General features: G+C 47.1%; 1 protein-coding gene across 1 annotated transcript in view; it reads left to right on the forward strand.

Moving 5' to 3' along the window:
• PTPN4 (protein tyrosine phosphatase non-receptor type 4) overlaps window positions 1–18,440 on the forward strand; it is a gene marked incomplete in the record, with an annotated part of 165,913 nt that overhangs the window by 69,060 nt on the left and 78,413 nt on the right. The window contains 1 exon segment of the mRNA XM_073634460.1: window positions 9,953–10,041. Coding sequence (XP_073490561.1) covers window positions 9,953–10,041 — 89 coding nt within the window.

An 18,440-nucleotide genomic window follows, 5' to 3' on the forward strand; every position in this document is an offset into this window, starting at 1 on the left:
AAAAGCATGACAGGACCTCTTAAATATGAGATGTGGTGTCACCTCACATCTCATATTTACACTAAAATGCCGATAAAAAAAAAGTCATTTAAAAAAAATATTTAAATAAAATGGTCCCTTTTAAGAGCTGCACAGAGCAGCCCCCCGTCCTCCTCTGCTCCAGGCCCCTCCCTCCTGCCAAGTGCCCTTAGAGCAAGCAGCTTGCAGTGGGGGGGGGGGGGCACCTAAACGGGCTCGCTCCCGAGGCTGCAGCTCTGTGTGTCCATTCACCCACACAGCTGCGGCCCATACCCCCGCCCTCCCTCTCTCCTGATTGGCTCAGTGGCTGTGATTGACGGCAGCTCTCGCCGCTGTCTCAGACAGTGAGTCTGAGATCAGTGAGTCAGTGATGTTGGCCCTTCCCAGCCAGTGTCATTGGTACAGTGACAGTGCATATTATTTAGCACTGATCACTGTATTAGTGTCACTGGTCCCCCAAAAAAAAGTATCAGAAGTGTCAGTTTAGTGTCCGAATGTGTCTGCCGCAATCCAGCTGTAAGTCGTAGATCGCCGCCATTACTAGTAAAAAAAAAAAAAAATCCATAAAACTATCCCATAGTTCGCCCTTTGATCGCCCCTGATGTTAACCCCTTCCCAGCCAGTGTCATTAGTAACAGTGACAGTGCATATTTTTTCACTGATCACTGTATTAGTGTCACTGGTTCCCAAAAGTATGTCAAAAGTGTCAGGTGTCCGGTTTGTCCGCCGCAGTGTCACAGTCCCGCTAAAAATGGCTGATCGCCGCCATTACTAGTAAAAAAAAATAAAATAAAGAAACTCTATAAAAACATCCCATAGTTTGTAGATGTTATAACTTTTGTGCAAACCAATCAATAAAACGCTTATTGGGATTTTTTTTCTTTTTTACTAAAAATATGTAGCAGAATACATATTGGCCTAAATTGATGAAGACATTTGATTTATTTTTTTTTAATTTTTTTTATTGGATTTGTTTTTACAGCAGAAAGTAAAATTTATTTATTTTATTTTTTTTAAATATTGTCTTTTTTTTATTTTTGTTTTTTTTTGTTTATAGCGCAAAAAATAAAAAAATACCACCAAAGGAAACCTCTATTTGGGGGGGGGGGGGGGGCGCATCAATTTGTTTTTAATTTTTAAAATCTTCCAGAGCTGAAGAGGTTAATTAGGGCTGATTTGGGATAAACTAAAAGTTATAAAGGGGGTTAACTAGAATCAAGTTTTTATTTAAATTGCACGCAGAACTTTTTTTATTTTTTTTTTTCAGCGCACACCAGCGCCACACAGTGGTGGGAACTGACTTCATAGAAAACACGGCGAAATGTCCTCTTTTGTGCCGGGACAAGGCAGCCCGGTGCAGGGGAGTGTGGACAGGACCCTAAATATGAAGAGGGAGCCAATAATATTTAGTGCCCGGGGGAGGGGGTGGGGGGCGGGGAGGGGGGGGGTTACCCAATAGGTGCAGTTCCTGTTGATGTGCGGATCCGCCCCTCTGCGAAGCGGCTTTGGTAACGTCTGAGATTTCCATCCTCCCTACAATTACACCGGAGGAAGACCGCAATTACACCGGAGAACCCTCCCAGCCGGGGCTGTAATTAATGTGGATTTGCCTCATCTGTCTGCTCACAAGTGCCGGAGTGCAGCGTCTATTTTTACCGCCCCGTTACAGTAATCGGGGTACAAATCTTCCACTCGCAATGTTTTCATGTTGTGGATACGTGTGTGTGTGTGTGTGTGTGAGAGCGGCAATCTCTCCAGTAAACGCCGAACGGGCAGGCGGCCAATGAGAGACCAGAACCAAGTCTGCTGTCGATGGGCTTAAAGAGATATTAAACCCCAAAATCAAACATTTATTATACTGCAGCTTACCAATTCTTAGATGGGATGGCTGCATTCTTTTTCTTTTTTTTTTTTTCTTTTTTTTTTTAAATTTATTTATTTTTTTGGGGCTTTCTTTTTTTATTTTTTTTATTTTATTTTTTTTAGGCTTTCTTGTTTTCCTTTTCTTTCTTTTTAGGCTTTCTTTTTTTTTATTATTTTTAATTGTTTTTTTTTTTTTAGGCTTTCTTTCTTTTTTTTTCCTTTTTTTGTTTGTTTTAGGCTTTCTCTTTTTTTTTTTACTTTTTTACTTTTTCTTTTTTTTCTTTTTTTTTAGGCTTTCTTTTTTCTTCTTTTTTTTTTTCACCTGGTGATCCAGCCAAGCAATTCTGCTGGTTTTTTCACAAGCTCTCCAGCAGAATGTATCGGTTTACATGAATGAGACAAACCACTTTAACTGACAATTGCGCGCTCGTGTGCGACGCTGTACCCAAATAAAATTGATGTCCTACCACCCCCCCCCCCCCCCACAAATAGAGCTTTCTTTTGGTGGTATTTGCGCCATCAACAAAAAAAAAAAAGAGCAACAATTTTGAAAAAAGAAACAAATATTTAAGAAAAAAAAAAAAAAAACTTCCAGTAAAAAAATTAGAATTTCTTCAATTTAGGCCAATATGTATTCTGCTACATGTTTTTGGTAAAAAAAAAAAAAAAAATCCCAATAAGCTTATATTTATTGATTTGCGCAACACACTATGGGATATTTTGATGCATTTTATTTTTATTTTTTTACTAATGGCGGCGAATCAGCGATTTTGAGCGGGATTGCGGCGGAATAATCAGATACCTGACACTTTTGACACTTTTTTTTGGGGGACCAGTGACATTATTACAATGATCAGCATGTCACTGTACTAATGACACTATTTGATCACCTCTGCGGGTTTATATTTCTTTCTCGAACATCACGGGACACAGAGCCACAGTAATTACTGATGGGTTATATAGGTATCACTGGTGATTGGACACTGGCACACCCTATCAGGAAGTTCAACCCCCTATATAATCCCTCCCCCTTGCAGGGATACCTCAGTTTTTTACGCCAGTGTCTTAGGTGATGGACGTTGTAAAGATGTCCTGTGCTGAGCTCCAAAGGGAATATCCTAAGATCCTATACTGGGGCAAGCCAGGCGAACCGGATCCATTCAAAGTGTCTTTTCATGGCCGAATTGAATGGTACCCGGGCCTCGTGTCCGAAGAAACGAGGTTTTACCCGTAATGCTTCTCTTTTTAGAGAGCTGGACCCCCGCAGATCAGAAAATGGCTTTAAACTTCCTAATTTCTGGCGAGGTGCTTTACGGTCCCAGAACTGTTGGATCCCCCTACTGATGGGGGGCCCCAGTCTCTGACGGTTTTTTCAAACGGAGCCCACCGTGAGAGGTGAAGATTGGGTCTGTGTAAACAGCACCCTGCGGCTGGATAAGGTAAGAGGAGATTCCACAGAATTTTTGAGTTCTAGTGGCTTTTCTCCTTTAAGGTAAATGCATGCTATGCCTATTGTGACCACCGGGGGCTGCCAAGAGCACAAACCTGCACATGCTGACTCTGTCTCAGGTGTTGTAATCGCTGTGTATGTCCCAGCGTCTCAAGCAGGCTGCAAACAGGTAAGGTGGAAGGGGGGATTTCTCATGTTTGAATGTTCCCCCCCCAGGCTAAGAGAGGGGGCCACAGTGGGTCTAGAAAGTGGTTATACCACCGGGCTCTGTGGCCTAATGGCCACCATCTCTCAAGATAGCCGTTCAGGCAGATCTTGTTACCAGACTCTCTCCCTCCCCCCCCATCCCCAGCCTTTCTCCGGAAGCATGACAGGAGAGTCGGGCAGCGGCGGGAAGCGCTCATTTTTTTTTTTTTTTCAAAACTCGAGGGGGGGGGGGGCGGTAGAGGAGGGGGCGGGATGTCGGCACAGAGTGCTTAGACTCCCACTCAGGCCAGCTGCAAGCTATTAAAGGCACTCTGTACAGGTGCACTCAGCCTTCTGAGAGACACAGAGCTGACGGTCGCATGTAAGGTGGGACACAGGCATTCTCCTAGGCAGCATTTACTGAAGTAACACCAGACTGAGCATTGGGTAGCAAGGCTTTTATCCAGACTACATCGCTCAGCGGGCAGTGTTCATTTGTATACCTCACACCTTGTTGCTCTGCACTATGGGTAGAAGAGGTTCAAGCACCCCAGGAACCAGAGACACTAGGGGATCTCGTTCAGGTTCTGAGGGCCCCCTGTCGGCAGCATCCTCCCCCCCTAAAGATGGGCCAGGGACGGCTAGCCAGGGAGAGCCATCGGGGTCAGGGGCTACACCTGCTTCTGGCACTTCAGCCCCTGTATATATTACACAAGAGGTTTTTTCCTCAACCATTAATGGTCTAGAGGAAAGATTAATGGCCGTGATTACGTCTTCACTCAGTGGAAGAAAACGCACTAGGCTTTCCTCTGTTCCCCAAGACCCTCAGACAGAGGAGCTCTGGGATAAAGGAGATGAATCCCTTTCAGAGGATCGGGATGGGATGGATGATTCCTCTTCGGAGGATTCAGGTGGAGAGGGACCCTCTGCGACTTCCCAAGAGGAGAAAGTCTTAGTGCAGATCCTCACTGGATTGGTCCGCTCCACATTTAAGTTTCCCATACCTGAAACTGCTAAAGAATCCTCTTCTGCTTTGGGGTCACTGAAACCTTTCCAAGCAGCACATGCTTTTCCTGTTCATACTTTACTTGAAAAGCTTATTTATTCTGAGTGGGATCACCCAGACAAACGTTTTTTTCCGCCGAGAAAGTTTTCAACACTTTATCCGATGGAAGAAAAGTTTATTAAAATGTGGGGAATACCGGCTATTGATGCCGCCATTTCCTCCGTAAATAATAGCCTGACTTGTCCTGTAGACAATGCTCAGATGCTCAGGGATCCTGTAGATAAAAGGATGGAATCACTATTGAAGGATGTTTTCTCCTTAGCAGGATCAGTGGCCCAACCTGCAGTAGCAGCGATTGGAGTCTGTCAATACTTAAGAGACCATGTTAAGCAGGTCATCAAAGTATTACCTGAACAGCAGGCCCAGGGGTTTGCTAACCTTCCAGCGGCCTTATGCTTTGTGGTTGACGCCATTAGAGATTCTATCGTGCAAACCTCCCGTCTTTCACTGGGGTTGGTGCATATACGTAGAATCCTATGGTTGAAAAATTGGTCAGCCGAAGCACCATGTAAGAAGCTACTGACTGGGTTTCCATTTCGTGGTGCAAGGTTGTTTGGAGAGGACTTGGATAACTATATCAAGAGAATCTCTTGTGGGAAAAGCACTCTCTTACCTGTCAAGAAGAAGAGTAAGCGTCCCTCTTTCAAACTGACTCTTTCCCCAGCGCCGGGGGCTTCAGCCTCCAGGCAGTCTCGACGGCCGCCTCCATCGGGGTCCAGAGACAAGAGTCAACCCCAGGGACAAAAGAAGTCCTGGGGAAAGAAGCCTACTAGGCAAAACACTAAGACCTCTGCATGAGGGGGTGCCCCCGCTCACTCGAGTGGGGGGAAGACTGCGACAGTTCTCAGAGCTCTGGCAGGAGGACTTCCAGGACAGATGGGTAATCTCCACGGTAACCTTAGGGTACAAGCTGGAGTTTCAGGAATTCCCCCCTCCTCGGTTCCTCAGATCAAATGTTCCTGGAGACCCAGAGAAGAAGCAGTCGCTCCTTCTAGCGTTAGAGCGACTTTTGTCGCAGGAGGTCATTATGATAGTTCCAGCAAAGGACCAGGGATTGGGCTTCTATTCCAACCTTTTTACGGTCCAAAAGCCAAATGGGGATGTCAGGCCCATTCTGGACTTAAGGGATCTGAAACCAATTCCTAAGGATTCAATCCTTCCGCATGGAATCAAATTCGAACAGTAGTTCCCACCCTGCAGGGAGGAGAATTTCTGGCATCAATAGACATCAGAGATGGCATATCTGCATGTGCCCAATTTTTCCTGCTCATCAGAAGTTTCTGCGCTTCGAGGTAGGAGGGCGCCATTTCCAGTTTGTGGCTCTGCCTTTCGGGATAGCCACTGCACCTCGAGTGTTCACAAAGATCTTGGCTCCTCCTCTGGCCAGATTAAGGGCTCAGGGTATAGCTGTCATAGCATACCTAGACGACCTGCTCTTGATAGACCGGTCGGTAAGCCTTTTTTGAAGGGGAAACTTGAGGGACCACGGTCAGGTATCTAGAACACCTGGGTTGGATCCTCAACTTAGAAAAGTCTTTCCTAAAACCAGTAAGAAGACTGGAGTGTTTAGGTCTGATTATAGATACAAGCCAGGAGAAGATATTTCTACCCCAGGCAAAGATCACTGCTTTGAGAGAGCTGATTCTGACAGTAAGGACCAAGAAGGGTCCCTCAGTCCGCCTTTGTATGAGGCTACTAGGGAAGATGGTGTCTTCATTCGAAGCAGTTCCCTAATGCTCAGTTTCACTCAAGAATGCTGCAACACAGTATTCTGTCGACCTGGAACAAGAAGGTTCAGGCATTAGACTTTCCGATGCACCTGTCGCATGCGGGTGCGTCAGAGCCTCAATTGGTGGCTCATACCCGAAAACCTGCAGAAGGGGAAATCCTTTCTACCGGTTACCTGGGACGGTGGTAACAACAGATGCCAGTCTGTCAGGTTGGGGAGCAGTTCTGGAACAGGCTGCGGTCCAAGGGGTATGGTCCAAGACAGAGAGGACCTTACCCATCAACATTCTGGAGATCCGGGCGATACATCTAGCTCTAAAAGCCTGGAACTATCAGGCTACAGGGTTGTCCGGTCAGGATCCAGTCCGACAATGCCACAGCAGTGGCTTATGTCAATCATCAGGGAGGCACCCGGAGCCGAGCTGCTCAAAAAGAGGTGAACCAGATCTTAGTCTGGGCAGAGAAGCATGTGCCATGCATATCGGCAGTTTTCATCCCGGGAATAGAGAAGGCGGACTATCTACGTCGCCAGCAGTTACTTCCAGGGGGAATGGTCTCTTCATCCCGACGTCTTTTGGGCCATATGACAAAGATGGGCGGTTCCAGATGTAGATCTCTTTGCATCCCGATTCAACAAAAAGATAGACAGATTTTGTGGCAAGGACAAAAGATCCTCTTGCATGCGGGACGGATGCGTTGGTGATTCCGTGGCATCGGTTCTCACTGAATTTACGCAATTCCCGCCTATTCTGCTACTACCACGACTCCTTCGCAGGATCAAGCAGGAAAGGAAGTCGGTACTTCTGGTGGCCCCCGCTTGGCCCAGAAGGACTTGGTATGCAGAAATAGTAAGGATGACGGTGGGTTCCCCGTGGACCCTACCGGTACGCCCAGACCTGTTATCTCAAGGTCCGGTGTTCCATCCTGCCTTACAAACGCTAAATTTGACGGTTTGGCTATTGGAGACCCACGTTCTGAAGAGTCGTGGGCTCTCAGGTCCTGTCATATCTACCTTGATTAATGCAAGGAAGCCAGCTTCCAGGATGATTTATCATAGAGTCTGGAAGGCTTATATAACCTGGTGTGAATCCAGAGGTTGGCATCCCAGGAAATATGTCATAGGTAGAATCCTTGATTTTCTACAGATGGGATTAGAGATGAAGCTGGCCTTGAGTACCATCAAGGGCCAGGTCTCTGCTTTATCAGTATTATTTCAGCGGCCACTTGCTTCGCATTCTTTGGTCCGAAACTTTATGCAGGGGGTGATGCGTCTTAATCCTCCGGTTAAAGCGCCCCTAAACCCCTGGGACTTGAATTTGGTCCTGGCTGTGTTACAGAAACAGCCTTTTGAACCAATAAGTCAGATTCCTTTGGTCTTGTTGACAAGGAAATTAATTTTTTCTGGTGGCCATCTCTTCTGCTAGAAGAGTATCAGAATTAGCAGCTCTTTCCTGTAAGGAGCCTTATTTGATTATACACAAGGATAGAGTGGGTACTACGCCCCTCATCCTAGTTTTTTACCGAAGGTGGGTTTCTGATTTTCATTTAAACCAAGACATTGTTCTACCTTCCTTTTTTCCAGATCCCTGTTCTCCGGAAGAGAGATCTCTACATTCGTTGGATGTAGTAAGAGCAGTTAAGGCCTATCTAGGGGCAACTACTCAGATCCGCAAGACGGATGTTTTGTTTGTGCTGCCAGAGGGTCCCAATAGAGGACAGGCAGCGTCAAAAGCTACCATTTCTAAATGGATTCGACAGTTGATCATTCAAGCTTACGGTCTGAAACAGAAGATTCCTCCGTTTCAGATCAGGGCACATTCCACAAGGGCTATTGGTGCTTCTTGGGCAGTGCATCACCGGGCCTCTATGGCTCAAATCTGCAAGGCCGCAACCTGGTCTTCAGTTCATACATTCACCAGATTCTATCAGGTGGATGTGAGAAGGCATGAGGATATCGCCTTTGGGCGTAGTGTGCTGCAGGCAACGGTACAGGGTCCTCAGGTCTGATTGCACCCTACTTGGTCGTGGTTCCCCCCCCTCAGGTAGCATTGCTCTGGGACATCCCATCAGTAATTACTGTGGCTCTGTGTCCCGTGATGTTCGAGAAAGAAAATAGGATTTTTTAAAACAGCTTACCTGTAAAATCCTTTTCTTTCGAAGGACATCACGGGACACAGAGGTCCCACCCCTCTTCTAATACACTATATTGCTTGGCTACAAAACTGAGGTATCCCTGCAAGGGGGAGGGATTATATAGGGGGTTGAACTTCCTGATAGGGTGTGCCAGTGTCCAATCACCAGTGATACCTATATAAGCCATCAGTAATTACTGTGGCTCTGTGTCCCGTGATGTCCTTCGAAAGAAAAGGATTTTACAGGTAAGCTGTTTTAAAAAATCCTATTTTTTTTGCGCTATAAACAAAAAAAGAGCGACAATTTTGAAAAAAAAGCAATATTTTTTACTTTTTGCTATAATATCCCCCAAAAATATAAAAAAAATATTTTTTTCCTCGGTTTAGGCCGATATGTATTCTTCTACATATTTTTGGTAAAAAAGAAAAAAAAATCGCAATAAGCGTATATTGATTGGTTTGCGCAAAAGTTATCGCGTCTACAAAATAGCGGATAGATTTATGGCATTTTTATTATTCATTTTTTTCTTATTAGTAATGGCGGTGATCTGCGATTTTTATTTATTTATTTATTTATTTTTTATTTTTTTTATCGCGACTGCGACATTGCAGCGGACACAATTTTGACACTATTTTGGGACCATTGTCATTTATACAGCGATCAGTACTATAAAAATGCATTGATTACTGTGTAAATGACACTGACAGTGAAGGGGTTAACCACTAGGGGGCGATGAAGGGGTTAAGTGTGTCCTAGGGAGTGATTCTAACTGTGGGGGGAGGGGCTACAACTCACATAACAGCGAACACCGCTCCCGATGACAGGGAGCAGTAGATCTCTGTCATGACACAAGGCAGAACGGAGAAATCCTTTGTTTACAAAGGCATGTTCCCGTTCTACCTCTCCGTGACATTATCGCGGGCACCCGGCGGACATAGAGTCCGCGGGACCTGCGGTCACGGAGAACGCGGCGCACTCGCGCAGCACCTGCTTCTTAAAGGGGACGTACCTGTTCGCCCCTTTTGCCCACCCGTGCCAGTTTGCCGGCGTATATCGCCGTGCAGTGGTCGGGAAGCGGTTAAGCGGTTAAAGTTAATGACGGTTCTCCCTCTTGTGGGCTGGCACGCAGTGTACCGCTTTCCGGCCGAACTTCAACCTCCCCTTCAGTCTTGGCACGATTGTACCGGCTCCTCTCCTGGACTGAAACGGCTTCCTCTGATTTCACCGCACACTGTGAGCTTCACCGTCGTTAGGGTTTACATTTTATGTTCTTTAGCGAGGGAGGCAAGAATGCTGTAAAGAAAATACAGATAGCAGACCGAGCCACCCGATGTATATATCTGATCTTCTCAATTCTGTACTGTAATTGTATATTTTTTTTAATCTTGTCAATTTTATACTGTAATTGTTTTTTTTTTTTAATCTTGTCAATTCTGTACTGTAATTGTATTTTTTTTAATCTTGTCAATTCTGTACTGTAATTGTATTTTTTTTTAATACTATTCCAGGATCAGAGTAACAATGAGATCCTGATCGGAGTGATGTCAGGAGGGATTGTTATCTATAAGAACCGGGTACGAATCAATACCTTCCCATGGTAAGCACGCTTCCTTTATCTTCCATGTTATATGCGTCTGTAGTGGTGGAAGAAATGTTGCCTGTGACTTGACTCCTCCCCAGAGCCGGCTCTGCGCTCCTCCTGGGCTGGTGCCTCATTTTTGACTTTGCTATGAGTTAAAGGATATATTTAAAGGTTCATTTTTAAAAAACAAACCTGTCATACTTACCTCCTCTGTGCAGTTGGTTTTGCAGAGGGTGGCCCCCAATCCTCCTCTTCTGGGGTCCCTCATCAGCGCTCCTGGCTCCTCCTCTTCTCAAGCTCACCGTTGGAGAGCTGCTCACCCTCGGGGGGGGGGAGGGCACCCATGTGGGCGCGTTCCTGTGTCCATTGACACAGACAGCAAGACTGGCTCCCACGTCATTGGATTTGATTGACAGCAGAGGGAGCCGATGGCTGCGCTGCTATCAATAATTTTAATAAATAAAAAAAAAGTTAAATAAAAACTACCGACAGTGGCGAAACTACCGGGGTCACAAAGGTTGCAATTTGTGGTGGCGACAGGGCCTTGGCATTCCACCACAGGAAGTCTCTGTACAGAGCTCTTCCTGTCCATTCATCCTGTGCTGCTGAAGATGCAGAGATAGAGGGTTGTGCCTTCAATCTCCTTTCTCTATGTCAAAGGTGAAACATCAGAGGCAGTGGCGGCTGGTGCTCAATACTTTGGGGGGGGGGGGGGGGCAAACCAACACCATACCCCCCCCACCCAAGTCCTAAGACTCCCTGGCCAATCGGGGCTTCCTGATTGGCCAGGAGGAGAATGAGAAAGACAATAGCGAATGTTAATTCACTATTGTCACGCAGGTGGATGGGCTCAGGGCGCAGTGCTCTGCGTCCCGAGCCCACCTTTTTTTGCAGCCAATTGAAGCCTCAGGCTCTGATCACGTGCTTTAAAGAAAAAAATAGAAAAAAATAACCACCATTGGAATCCATGCGTCCGGTGCCCCACATGTAGATTAGAGGGGCCGGACGTATGGATTGGGGGGGGGGGGGGGGCGGCGGCCCTGCTTTATGGGTCGCCACTGATCAGAGGTCTATTTAGACCCCTTAATATCTCACCAAAAACCCCAACGGGACTCCTAAAAAAAAATTGTTAAAAATAATTAGAAAAAATAAAATTATAAAAAAAAAAAATAATGGTAAAAATAATAAACAAACAAACTGACACCAGTGGCGGAACTACCAGGGGCACAAAGGTGGCACCTGCAACTGGGTGTTGCAGTTCCACCACCGGGCGGGGTACAAATGTAAAAGGGTCCTGCAGCATGAGTAAAGGGCCCCCAGGATCAGTGGGAAGGGCCCCAGCTGGGGGTTGGGGGGCCCTTTACAACCTTCATGGTTTCTTGCACCCGGGGCCCCGAGGGTTCTAGTTATGTCTCTAGTACAAGTCAATGTTTGAAGATCCGGTTGGCTCGTATTTTAGGCTGAGGAATGTTTTCTGCCAACCAACAAAACCAGACGAATGATATTTTTAGTTGTATGTCATTTATCTGGTTTTGTTCTTTTGACTTGTATGCTGTGTGTGTGTGTTACCGTTCACACTGATCGTCCACTGAAATAAACTGCAATCTTTTCCGTATCGATCTACACTCACCGGCCACTTTATTAGGTACACCTTGCTAGTCCCGGGTTGGACCCCCTTTGGCCTTCATTCTTGGTGGCATAGATACACCAAGGTGTTGGAAACGTTCCTCAGAGATTTTGCTCCATAGTGACATGATAGCATCACACAGTTGCTGCAGATTTGTTGGCTGCCTATCCATGATGCCGATCTCCCGTTCCACCACATCCCAAAGTTGCTCTATTGGATGAGATGTGGTGAGTGTGGAGGCCATTGGAGTACAGGGACCTCATCGTCCAGTGGTGAGATGATTGGAGCTTTGTGACATGGTGCATTATCCTGCTGGAAGGAGCCATCAGAAGATGGGGACACTGTAGTCATAAAGGGATGGACATGGTCAGCAACAATACTCAGGTAGGTGGTGGTGTTTATATGATTCTCAATTGGTACTAAGGGGCCCAAAATGTGCCAAGAAAATACCCCCCCACCATTACACCACCACCACCAGCCTGAACCGGTGATATGGGGCAGGATGGATCCATGCACCAAATTCTGACCCCACCATCTGAAGGTCGCAGCTGAAATCCAGACTCATCAGACCAGACAACATTTTTCCAATCTTCTATTGTCCAATTTTGGTGATCCGGTGCCAGTTGTAGCCTCAGTTTCCTGTTCTTAGCTGACAGGAGTGGCACCCGGTGTGGTCTTCTGCTACTGTAGCCCATCTGCTTTAAGGTTGGATGTGTTGTGCCTTCAGAGATGGTATTCTGCATACCTTGGGTGTAACAAGTGGTTATTTGAGTTACTGTTGCCTTTCTATCATCTGGAATCAGTCTGCCCATTCTCCTCTGACCTCAACAAGGCATTTTCCTCCACACAACTGTCGCTCACTGGATATTTTCTCTTTTTCCCACCATTCTATGTAAACCTGAGAGATGGTTGTGTGTGAAAATCCCAGAAATACTCAGACCAGCTCGTCTGGTACCAACAACCATGCCACGTTCAAAGTCACCTAAATCCCCTTTCTTCCCTATTCTGGTGCTCAATTTGAACTTCAGCAAGTCATCTTCACCACGTCTAGATGCCTAAATGCATTGAGTTGCTGCCATGTGATTGGCTGATTAGCAATTTGCGTTACCAAGTAATTGAACAGGTGTACCTAATAAAGTAGCCGGTGGGTGTATAAAGCGGGTTAACATCGATTGACTTCTGTACAAACCGCTCTGTCAGAGTTTCTCCGCTCGATCGGCACTGCAGGTTATAGTCTGGAGCACCGATCAGTGTATTCTGAAGGCAGGGAGGATACAAAGGCTCAGTGGGGAGAGGATTCCCCCATCCATATCAAGTGTGTAGATGGGGAAATCAGTTTTTTTTCGTCCAACCTGCTGGAATCCAAGAAATAACTGACTAATTCATGAACTGCTTTACTTTGTGGGGATCCCACACATCTACTTCCTGGGATTCTGGGACATGTAGTCACTATGCCCTGTGAGTAGGCACTGCTGGGTCACACGTTTCCCAGAGCCTGCCCTCTACACTACAGAGGTGCTGAGAGGAGGAGTTTCAGGGGGTGGAGTCAATACAGGAAATACTGCTTGCAGGCAGCAAGGTACCATGGGATATGTAGTCCTTAGAAATGGAGGAGAAGCTGCAAAGCTTGCTGGGAATCCAGGAAGTCGTGGAAAGAGACGGCCAGCAGACAGACAGCACTTACAACATGAAAGGAGATATTTTTTTTTTTTATTAAGCTTATATTGTCAGAACTATTGTTTGTATTGTTATTACAGCACTGATGTTCTAAGATGAAAGTGTATGCTGTGCCCAGAGATTTCCCTTAATGAAGCAGTGGCGTAGCGTGGGTTGTCAGCACCCGGGGCAAGGCAAGTAATTTGCGCCCCCCCCCCCCAACCTGCGGACTTTTAGCTATCCCTGAGTCCCTTCAAATACAATAGTACTGACCTACCTGATTCCTATACTGACCACTACACTGAGAACTACACTGTCCACTACACTACATTGTCCACTACACTGACCACTATACTATACTGAGCACTACACTGACCACCATACTACACTACACTGTCCACTATACTACATTACACTTGACCACTATACTACACTGTCCACTATACTACACTACACTGTCCACTATACTACACTACACTTGACCACCATACTACACTATACTGACCACCATACTACACTGTCCACTATACTGAACTGACCACCATACTACACTGACCACTATACTACACTACACTGTCCACTATACTACACTACACTTGACCACCATACTACACTATACTGACCACCATACTACACTGTCCACTATACTGACCACCATACTACACTGACCACTATACTACACTACACTGTCCACTATACTACACTACACTTGACCACCATACTACACTATACTGACCACCATACTACACTGTCCACTATACTGACCACCATACTACACTGTCCACTATACTGACCACCATACTACACTGTCCACTATACTGACCACCATACTACACTGTCCACTATACTACATTATACTGACCACCATACTACACTGTCCACTATACTGACCACCATACTACACTGTCCACTATAACTGACCACCATACTACACTGACCACTATACTACACTGTCCACTATACTACATTATACTGACCACCATACTACACTGACCACCATACTACACTGACCACCATACTACACTATACTGACCACCATACTACACTGTCCACCATACTACACTATACTGACCACTATACTACACTGTCCTCCATACTACACTGACCACCATACTACACTGACCACTACACTACACTACACTGACCACTACACTACACTGACCACCATACTACACTGTCCACCATACTACACTATACTGACCACCATACTACACTGACCTCCATACTACACTGTCCACCATACTACACTATACTGACCACCATACTACACTGACCTCCATACTACACTGTCCACCATACTACACTGACCACCATACTACACTGTCCACCATACTACACTGTCCACCATACTACACTGTCCACCATACTACACTGTCCACTATACTACACTGACCACCATACTACACTGTCCACTATACTACACTGTCCACTATACTACACTGTCCACTATACTACACTGACCACTATACTACACTGACCACCATACTACACTGTCCACTACACTAACCACTACACTGTCCACTATACTACACTATACTGACCACCATACTACACTGACCACTATACTACACTGACCACTATACTACACTGACCACCATACTACACTGACCACCACACTATACTGTCCACTACACTATACTACACTATACTGTCCACCATACTACACTGTCCACCATACTACACTGTCCACCATACTACACTGTCCACCATACTACACTGTCCACTACACTAACCACTACACTACACTGACCACCATACTACACTGTCCACTATACTACACTGTCCACTATACTACACTGTCCACTATACTACACTGACCACCATACTACACTGTCCACTATACTACACTGTCCACTATACTACACTGACCACTATACTACACTGACCACTATACTACACTGACCACTATACTACACTGACCACCATACTACACTGTCCACTACACTACACTACACTGACCTCCATACTAAACTACACTATACTGACCACTATGCTAACCACTATACTCAGGCCCAGATTAAGAGCATCATGGGCCTGGTGCTAAGGATGTTGGTGGGCCTTTTTATGAAAATAAATAAAATGAAAACGCAAAAATTTTTTGTGAAATTTAAATTAAAGAGAGAGAGGGGGTGAGAGAGAGAGAGGGGGGGAGAGAGAGAGAGAGAGAGAGGGGGGGGGGGGGGAGAGAGAGAGAGAGAGAGAGGGGGGGTGAGAGGGGGGTGAGAGAGAGAGAGAGAGGGGGGGGTGAGAGAGAGAGAGAGAGGGGGGGGTGAGAGAGAGAGAGAGAGAGATGGGGTGAGAGAGAGAGAGGGGGGTGAGAGAGAGAGAGGGGGGGGGGGAGAGAGAGAGAGAGAGAGGGAGGGAGATGAGAAAAAGGGGAATAGAGAGAGGGTGAAAGAGAGAGAGGGTGGTAGGGGGTGAAGGGGGTGAGAGAGAGAACAGGGTGAAAGAGAGGGGATGAGAGAGAGAGGTGGGTGGGAGTGAGGGGGTGAGTCTGTGGGGGGCACAGCATAGTACATTACACGGAAGGGGGGGGGTTATAGCACAGTACATCACATGGTTGGCACAACACATTACATGGTGGATACATGGATACAGCACATTTAATGGCGGGCACAGCACATTACGCGGTTGGCACTGCCCAATACAGCACATTACAAGGTAGGCACAGTACATGACATGGTTGGTACTGCACAACACAACACATTTCATGGTGGGCAGTGCATGACACAGCACATTACATGGTGGGTACAGCGCATTACATGGTGGGCACTGCATGGCACAGCACATGACGTGGTGGGCACAGCGCATTACATGGTGGGCACTGAATGGCACATAACATTACATGGTGGGCACAACACATTACATGGTGGGCACTGCATGGCATAGCACGTTTCATGGTGGGAAATGCAACTGCACATTACATGTTAGGAACTGCACATGACATGGTGGGCACTGCAAGGCACAGCATGACATAGTGGGCACTGCACATCACATGAAGGGCAATGCAATGCACAGCACATGACATTGTTCAGCACAGCGCATTACATGGTGGGCACAGCAATGTACAGCAAATGACATACTGGACACAGCACATTACATGTTAGGAACTGCACATGACATGGTGGGCACTGTTGAACAGCACAGCACATTACACAGTGGGCACAACACACTACATGCTGGGCACAGCACATGGCAGGGTGGGCACAGCATAGCACATGACATGGTGGGAAGTGCACATGACATGGTGGGCGCTGCACATTACACGGTGGGCACTGCATATTACATGGTGGGATCACTGTATGGCACAGCACATGACATGGTGGACACTGCAAATTACATAGCGGGCATTGCAAGGCACAGCACATGACATGGTGGGCACTGCAAGGCACAGCACATGACATGGTGGGCACTGCACATTACATGGTGGGCACTGCAAGGCACATCATGACATAGTGGGCACTGCACATTACATGGTGGGCACTGCAAGGCACAGCATGACATAGTGGGCACTGCACATCACATGAAGGGCAATGCAATGCACAGCACATGACATGGTCAGCACAGCGCATTACATGGTGGGCACAGCAATGTACAGCAAATGACATACTGGACACATCACATTACATGGGGGGCACTGCAAGGCACATGACATGACATGGTGGGCACAGCACATTACATGGGGGGCACTGCAAGGCACATGACATGACATGGTGGGCACAGCACATTACATGGGGACACTGCAAGGCACATGACAGGACATGGTGGGCACAGCACATTACATGGGGGGCACTGCAATGCACATGACATGGTGGGCACAGCACATTACATAGTGGGCACTGCAATGCACATGACATGGTGGGCACAGCACATTACATAGTGGGCACTGCAATGCACATGACAGGACATGGTGGGCACAGCACATTACATGGGGGGCACTGCAAGGCACATGACAGGACATGGTGGGCACAGCACATTACATGGGGGGCACTGCAAGGCACATGACATGACATGGTGGGCACAGCACATTACATGGGGGGCACTGCAAGGCACATGACATGACATGGTGGGCACAGAACATTACATGGGGACACTGCAAGGCACATGACATGGTGGGCACAGCACATTACATGGGGGGCACTGCAAGGCACATGACATGACATGGTGGGCACAGAACATTACATGGGGGGCACTGCAAGGCACATGACATGGTGGGCACAGCACATGACATGGTGGGCACAGCACATTACATAGTGGGCACTGCAATGCACATGACAGGACATGGTGGGCACAGAACATTACATGGGGGGCACTGCAAGGCACATGACATGACATGGTGGGCACAGCACATTACATGGGGGGCACTGCAAGGCACATGACATGACATGGTGGGCACAGAACATTACATGGGGACACTGCAAGGCACATGACATGGTGGGCACAGAACATTACATGGGGGGCACTGCAAGGCACATGACATGACATGGTGGGCACAGAACATTACATGGGGGGCACTGCAAGGCACATGACATGACATGGTGGGCACAGCACATTACATGGGGGGCACTGCAAGGCACATGACATGACATGGTGGGCACAGAACATTACATGGGGACACTGCAAGGCACATGACATGGTGGGCACAGAACATTACATGGGGGGCACTGCAAGGCACATGACATGACATGGTGGGCACAGAACATTACATGGGGACACTGCAAGGCACATGACATGGTGGGCACAGCACATTACATGGGGGGCACTGCAAGGCACATGACATGACATGGTGGGCACAGAACATTACATGGGGGGCACTGCAAGGCACATGACATGGTGGGCACAGCACATTACATGGGGGGGCACTGGGCACAAGAGAGCACATTACATGGGGGGAGCAGCAGTCTGTCCCCTAGCACAATAATTACACAACATCCCCCTAACAAATGTACTGACCTTATCATAACAGCATGTAAGATGTCCTTCCTCCCGGGCTCCTGCTGGTTAGAACATCAGCGCCCCTCCCCCAGACACTGAGGATCTGTGTGAGTGAACAGATCCTGTGATAGGAGTCAGGCATCGGCAGAGACAGGACTCGGCTGCACTGACACCTGTCTCCTCCATGTGTGCACAG

This window comes from Aquarana catesbeiana, linkage group LG06, assembly GCF_042186555.1.
Source record: "Aquarana catesbeiana isolate 2022-GZ linkage group LG06, ASM4218655v1, whole genome shotgun sequence".
Classification (NCBI taxonomy): domain Eukaryota; kingdom Metazoa; phylum Chordata; class Amphibia; order Anura; family Ranidae; genus Aquarana; species Aquarana catesbeiana.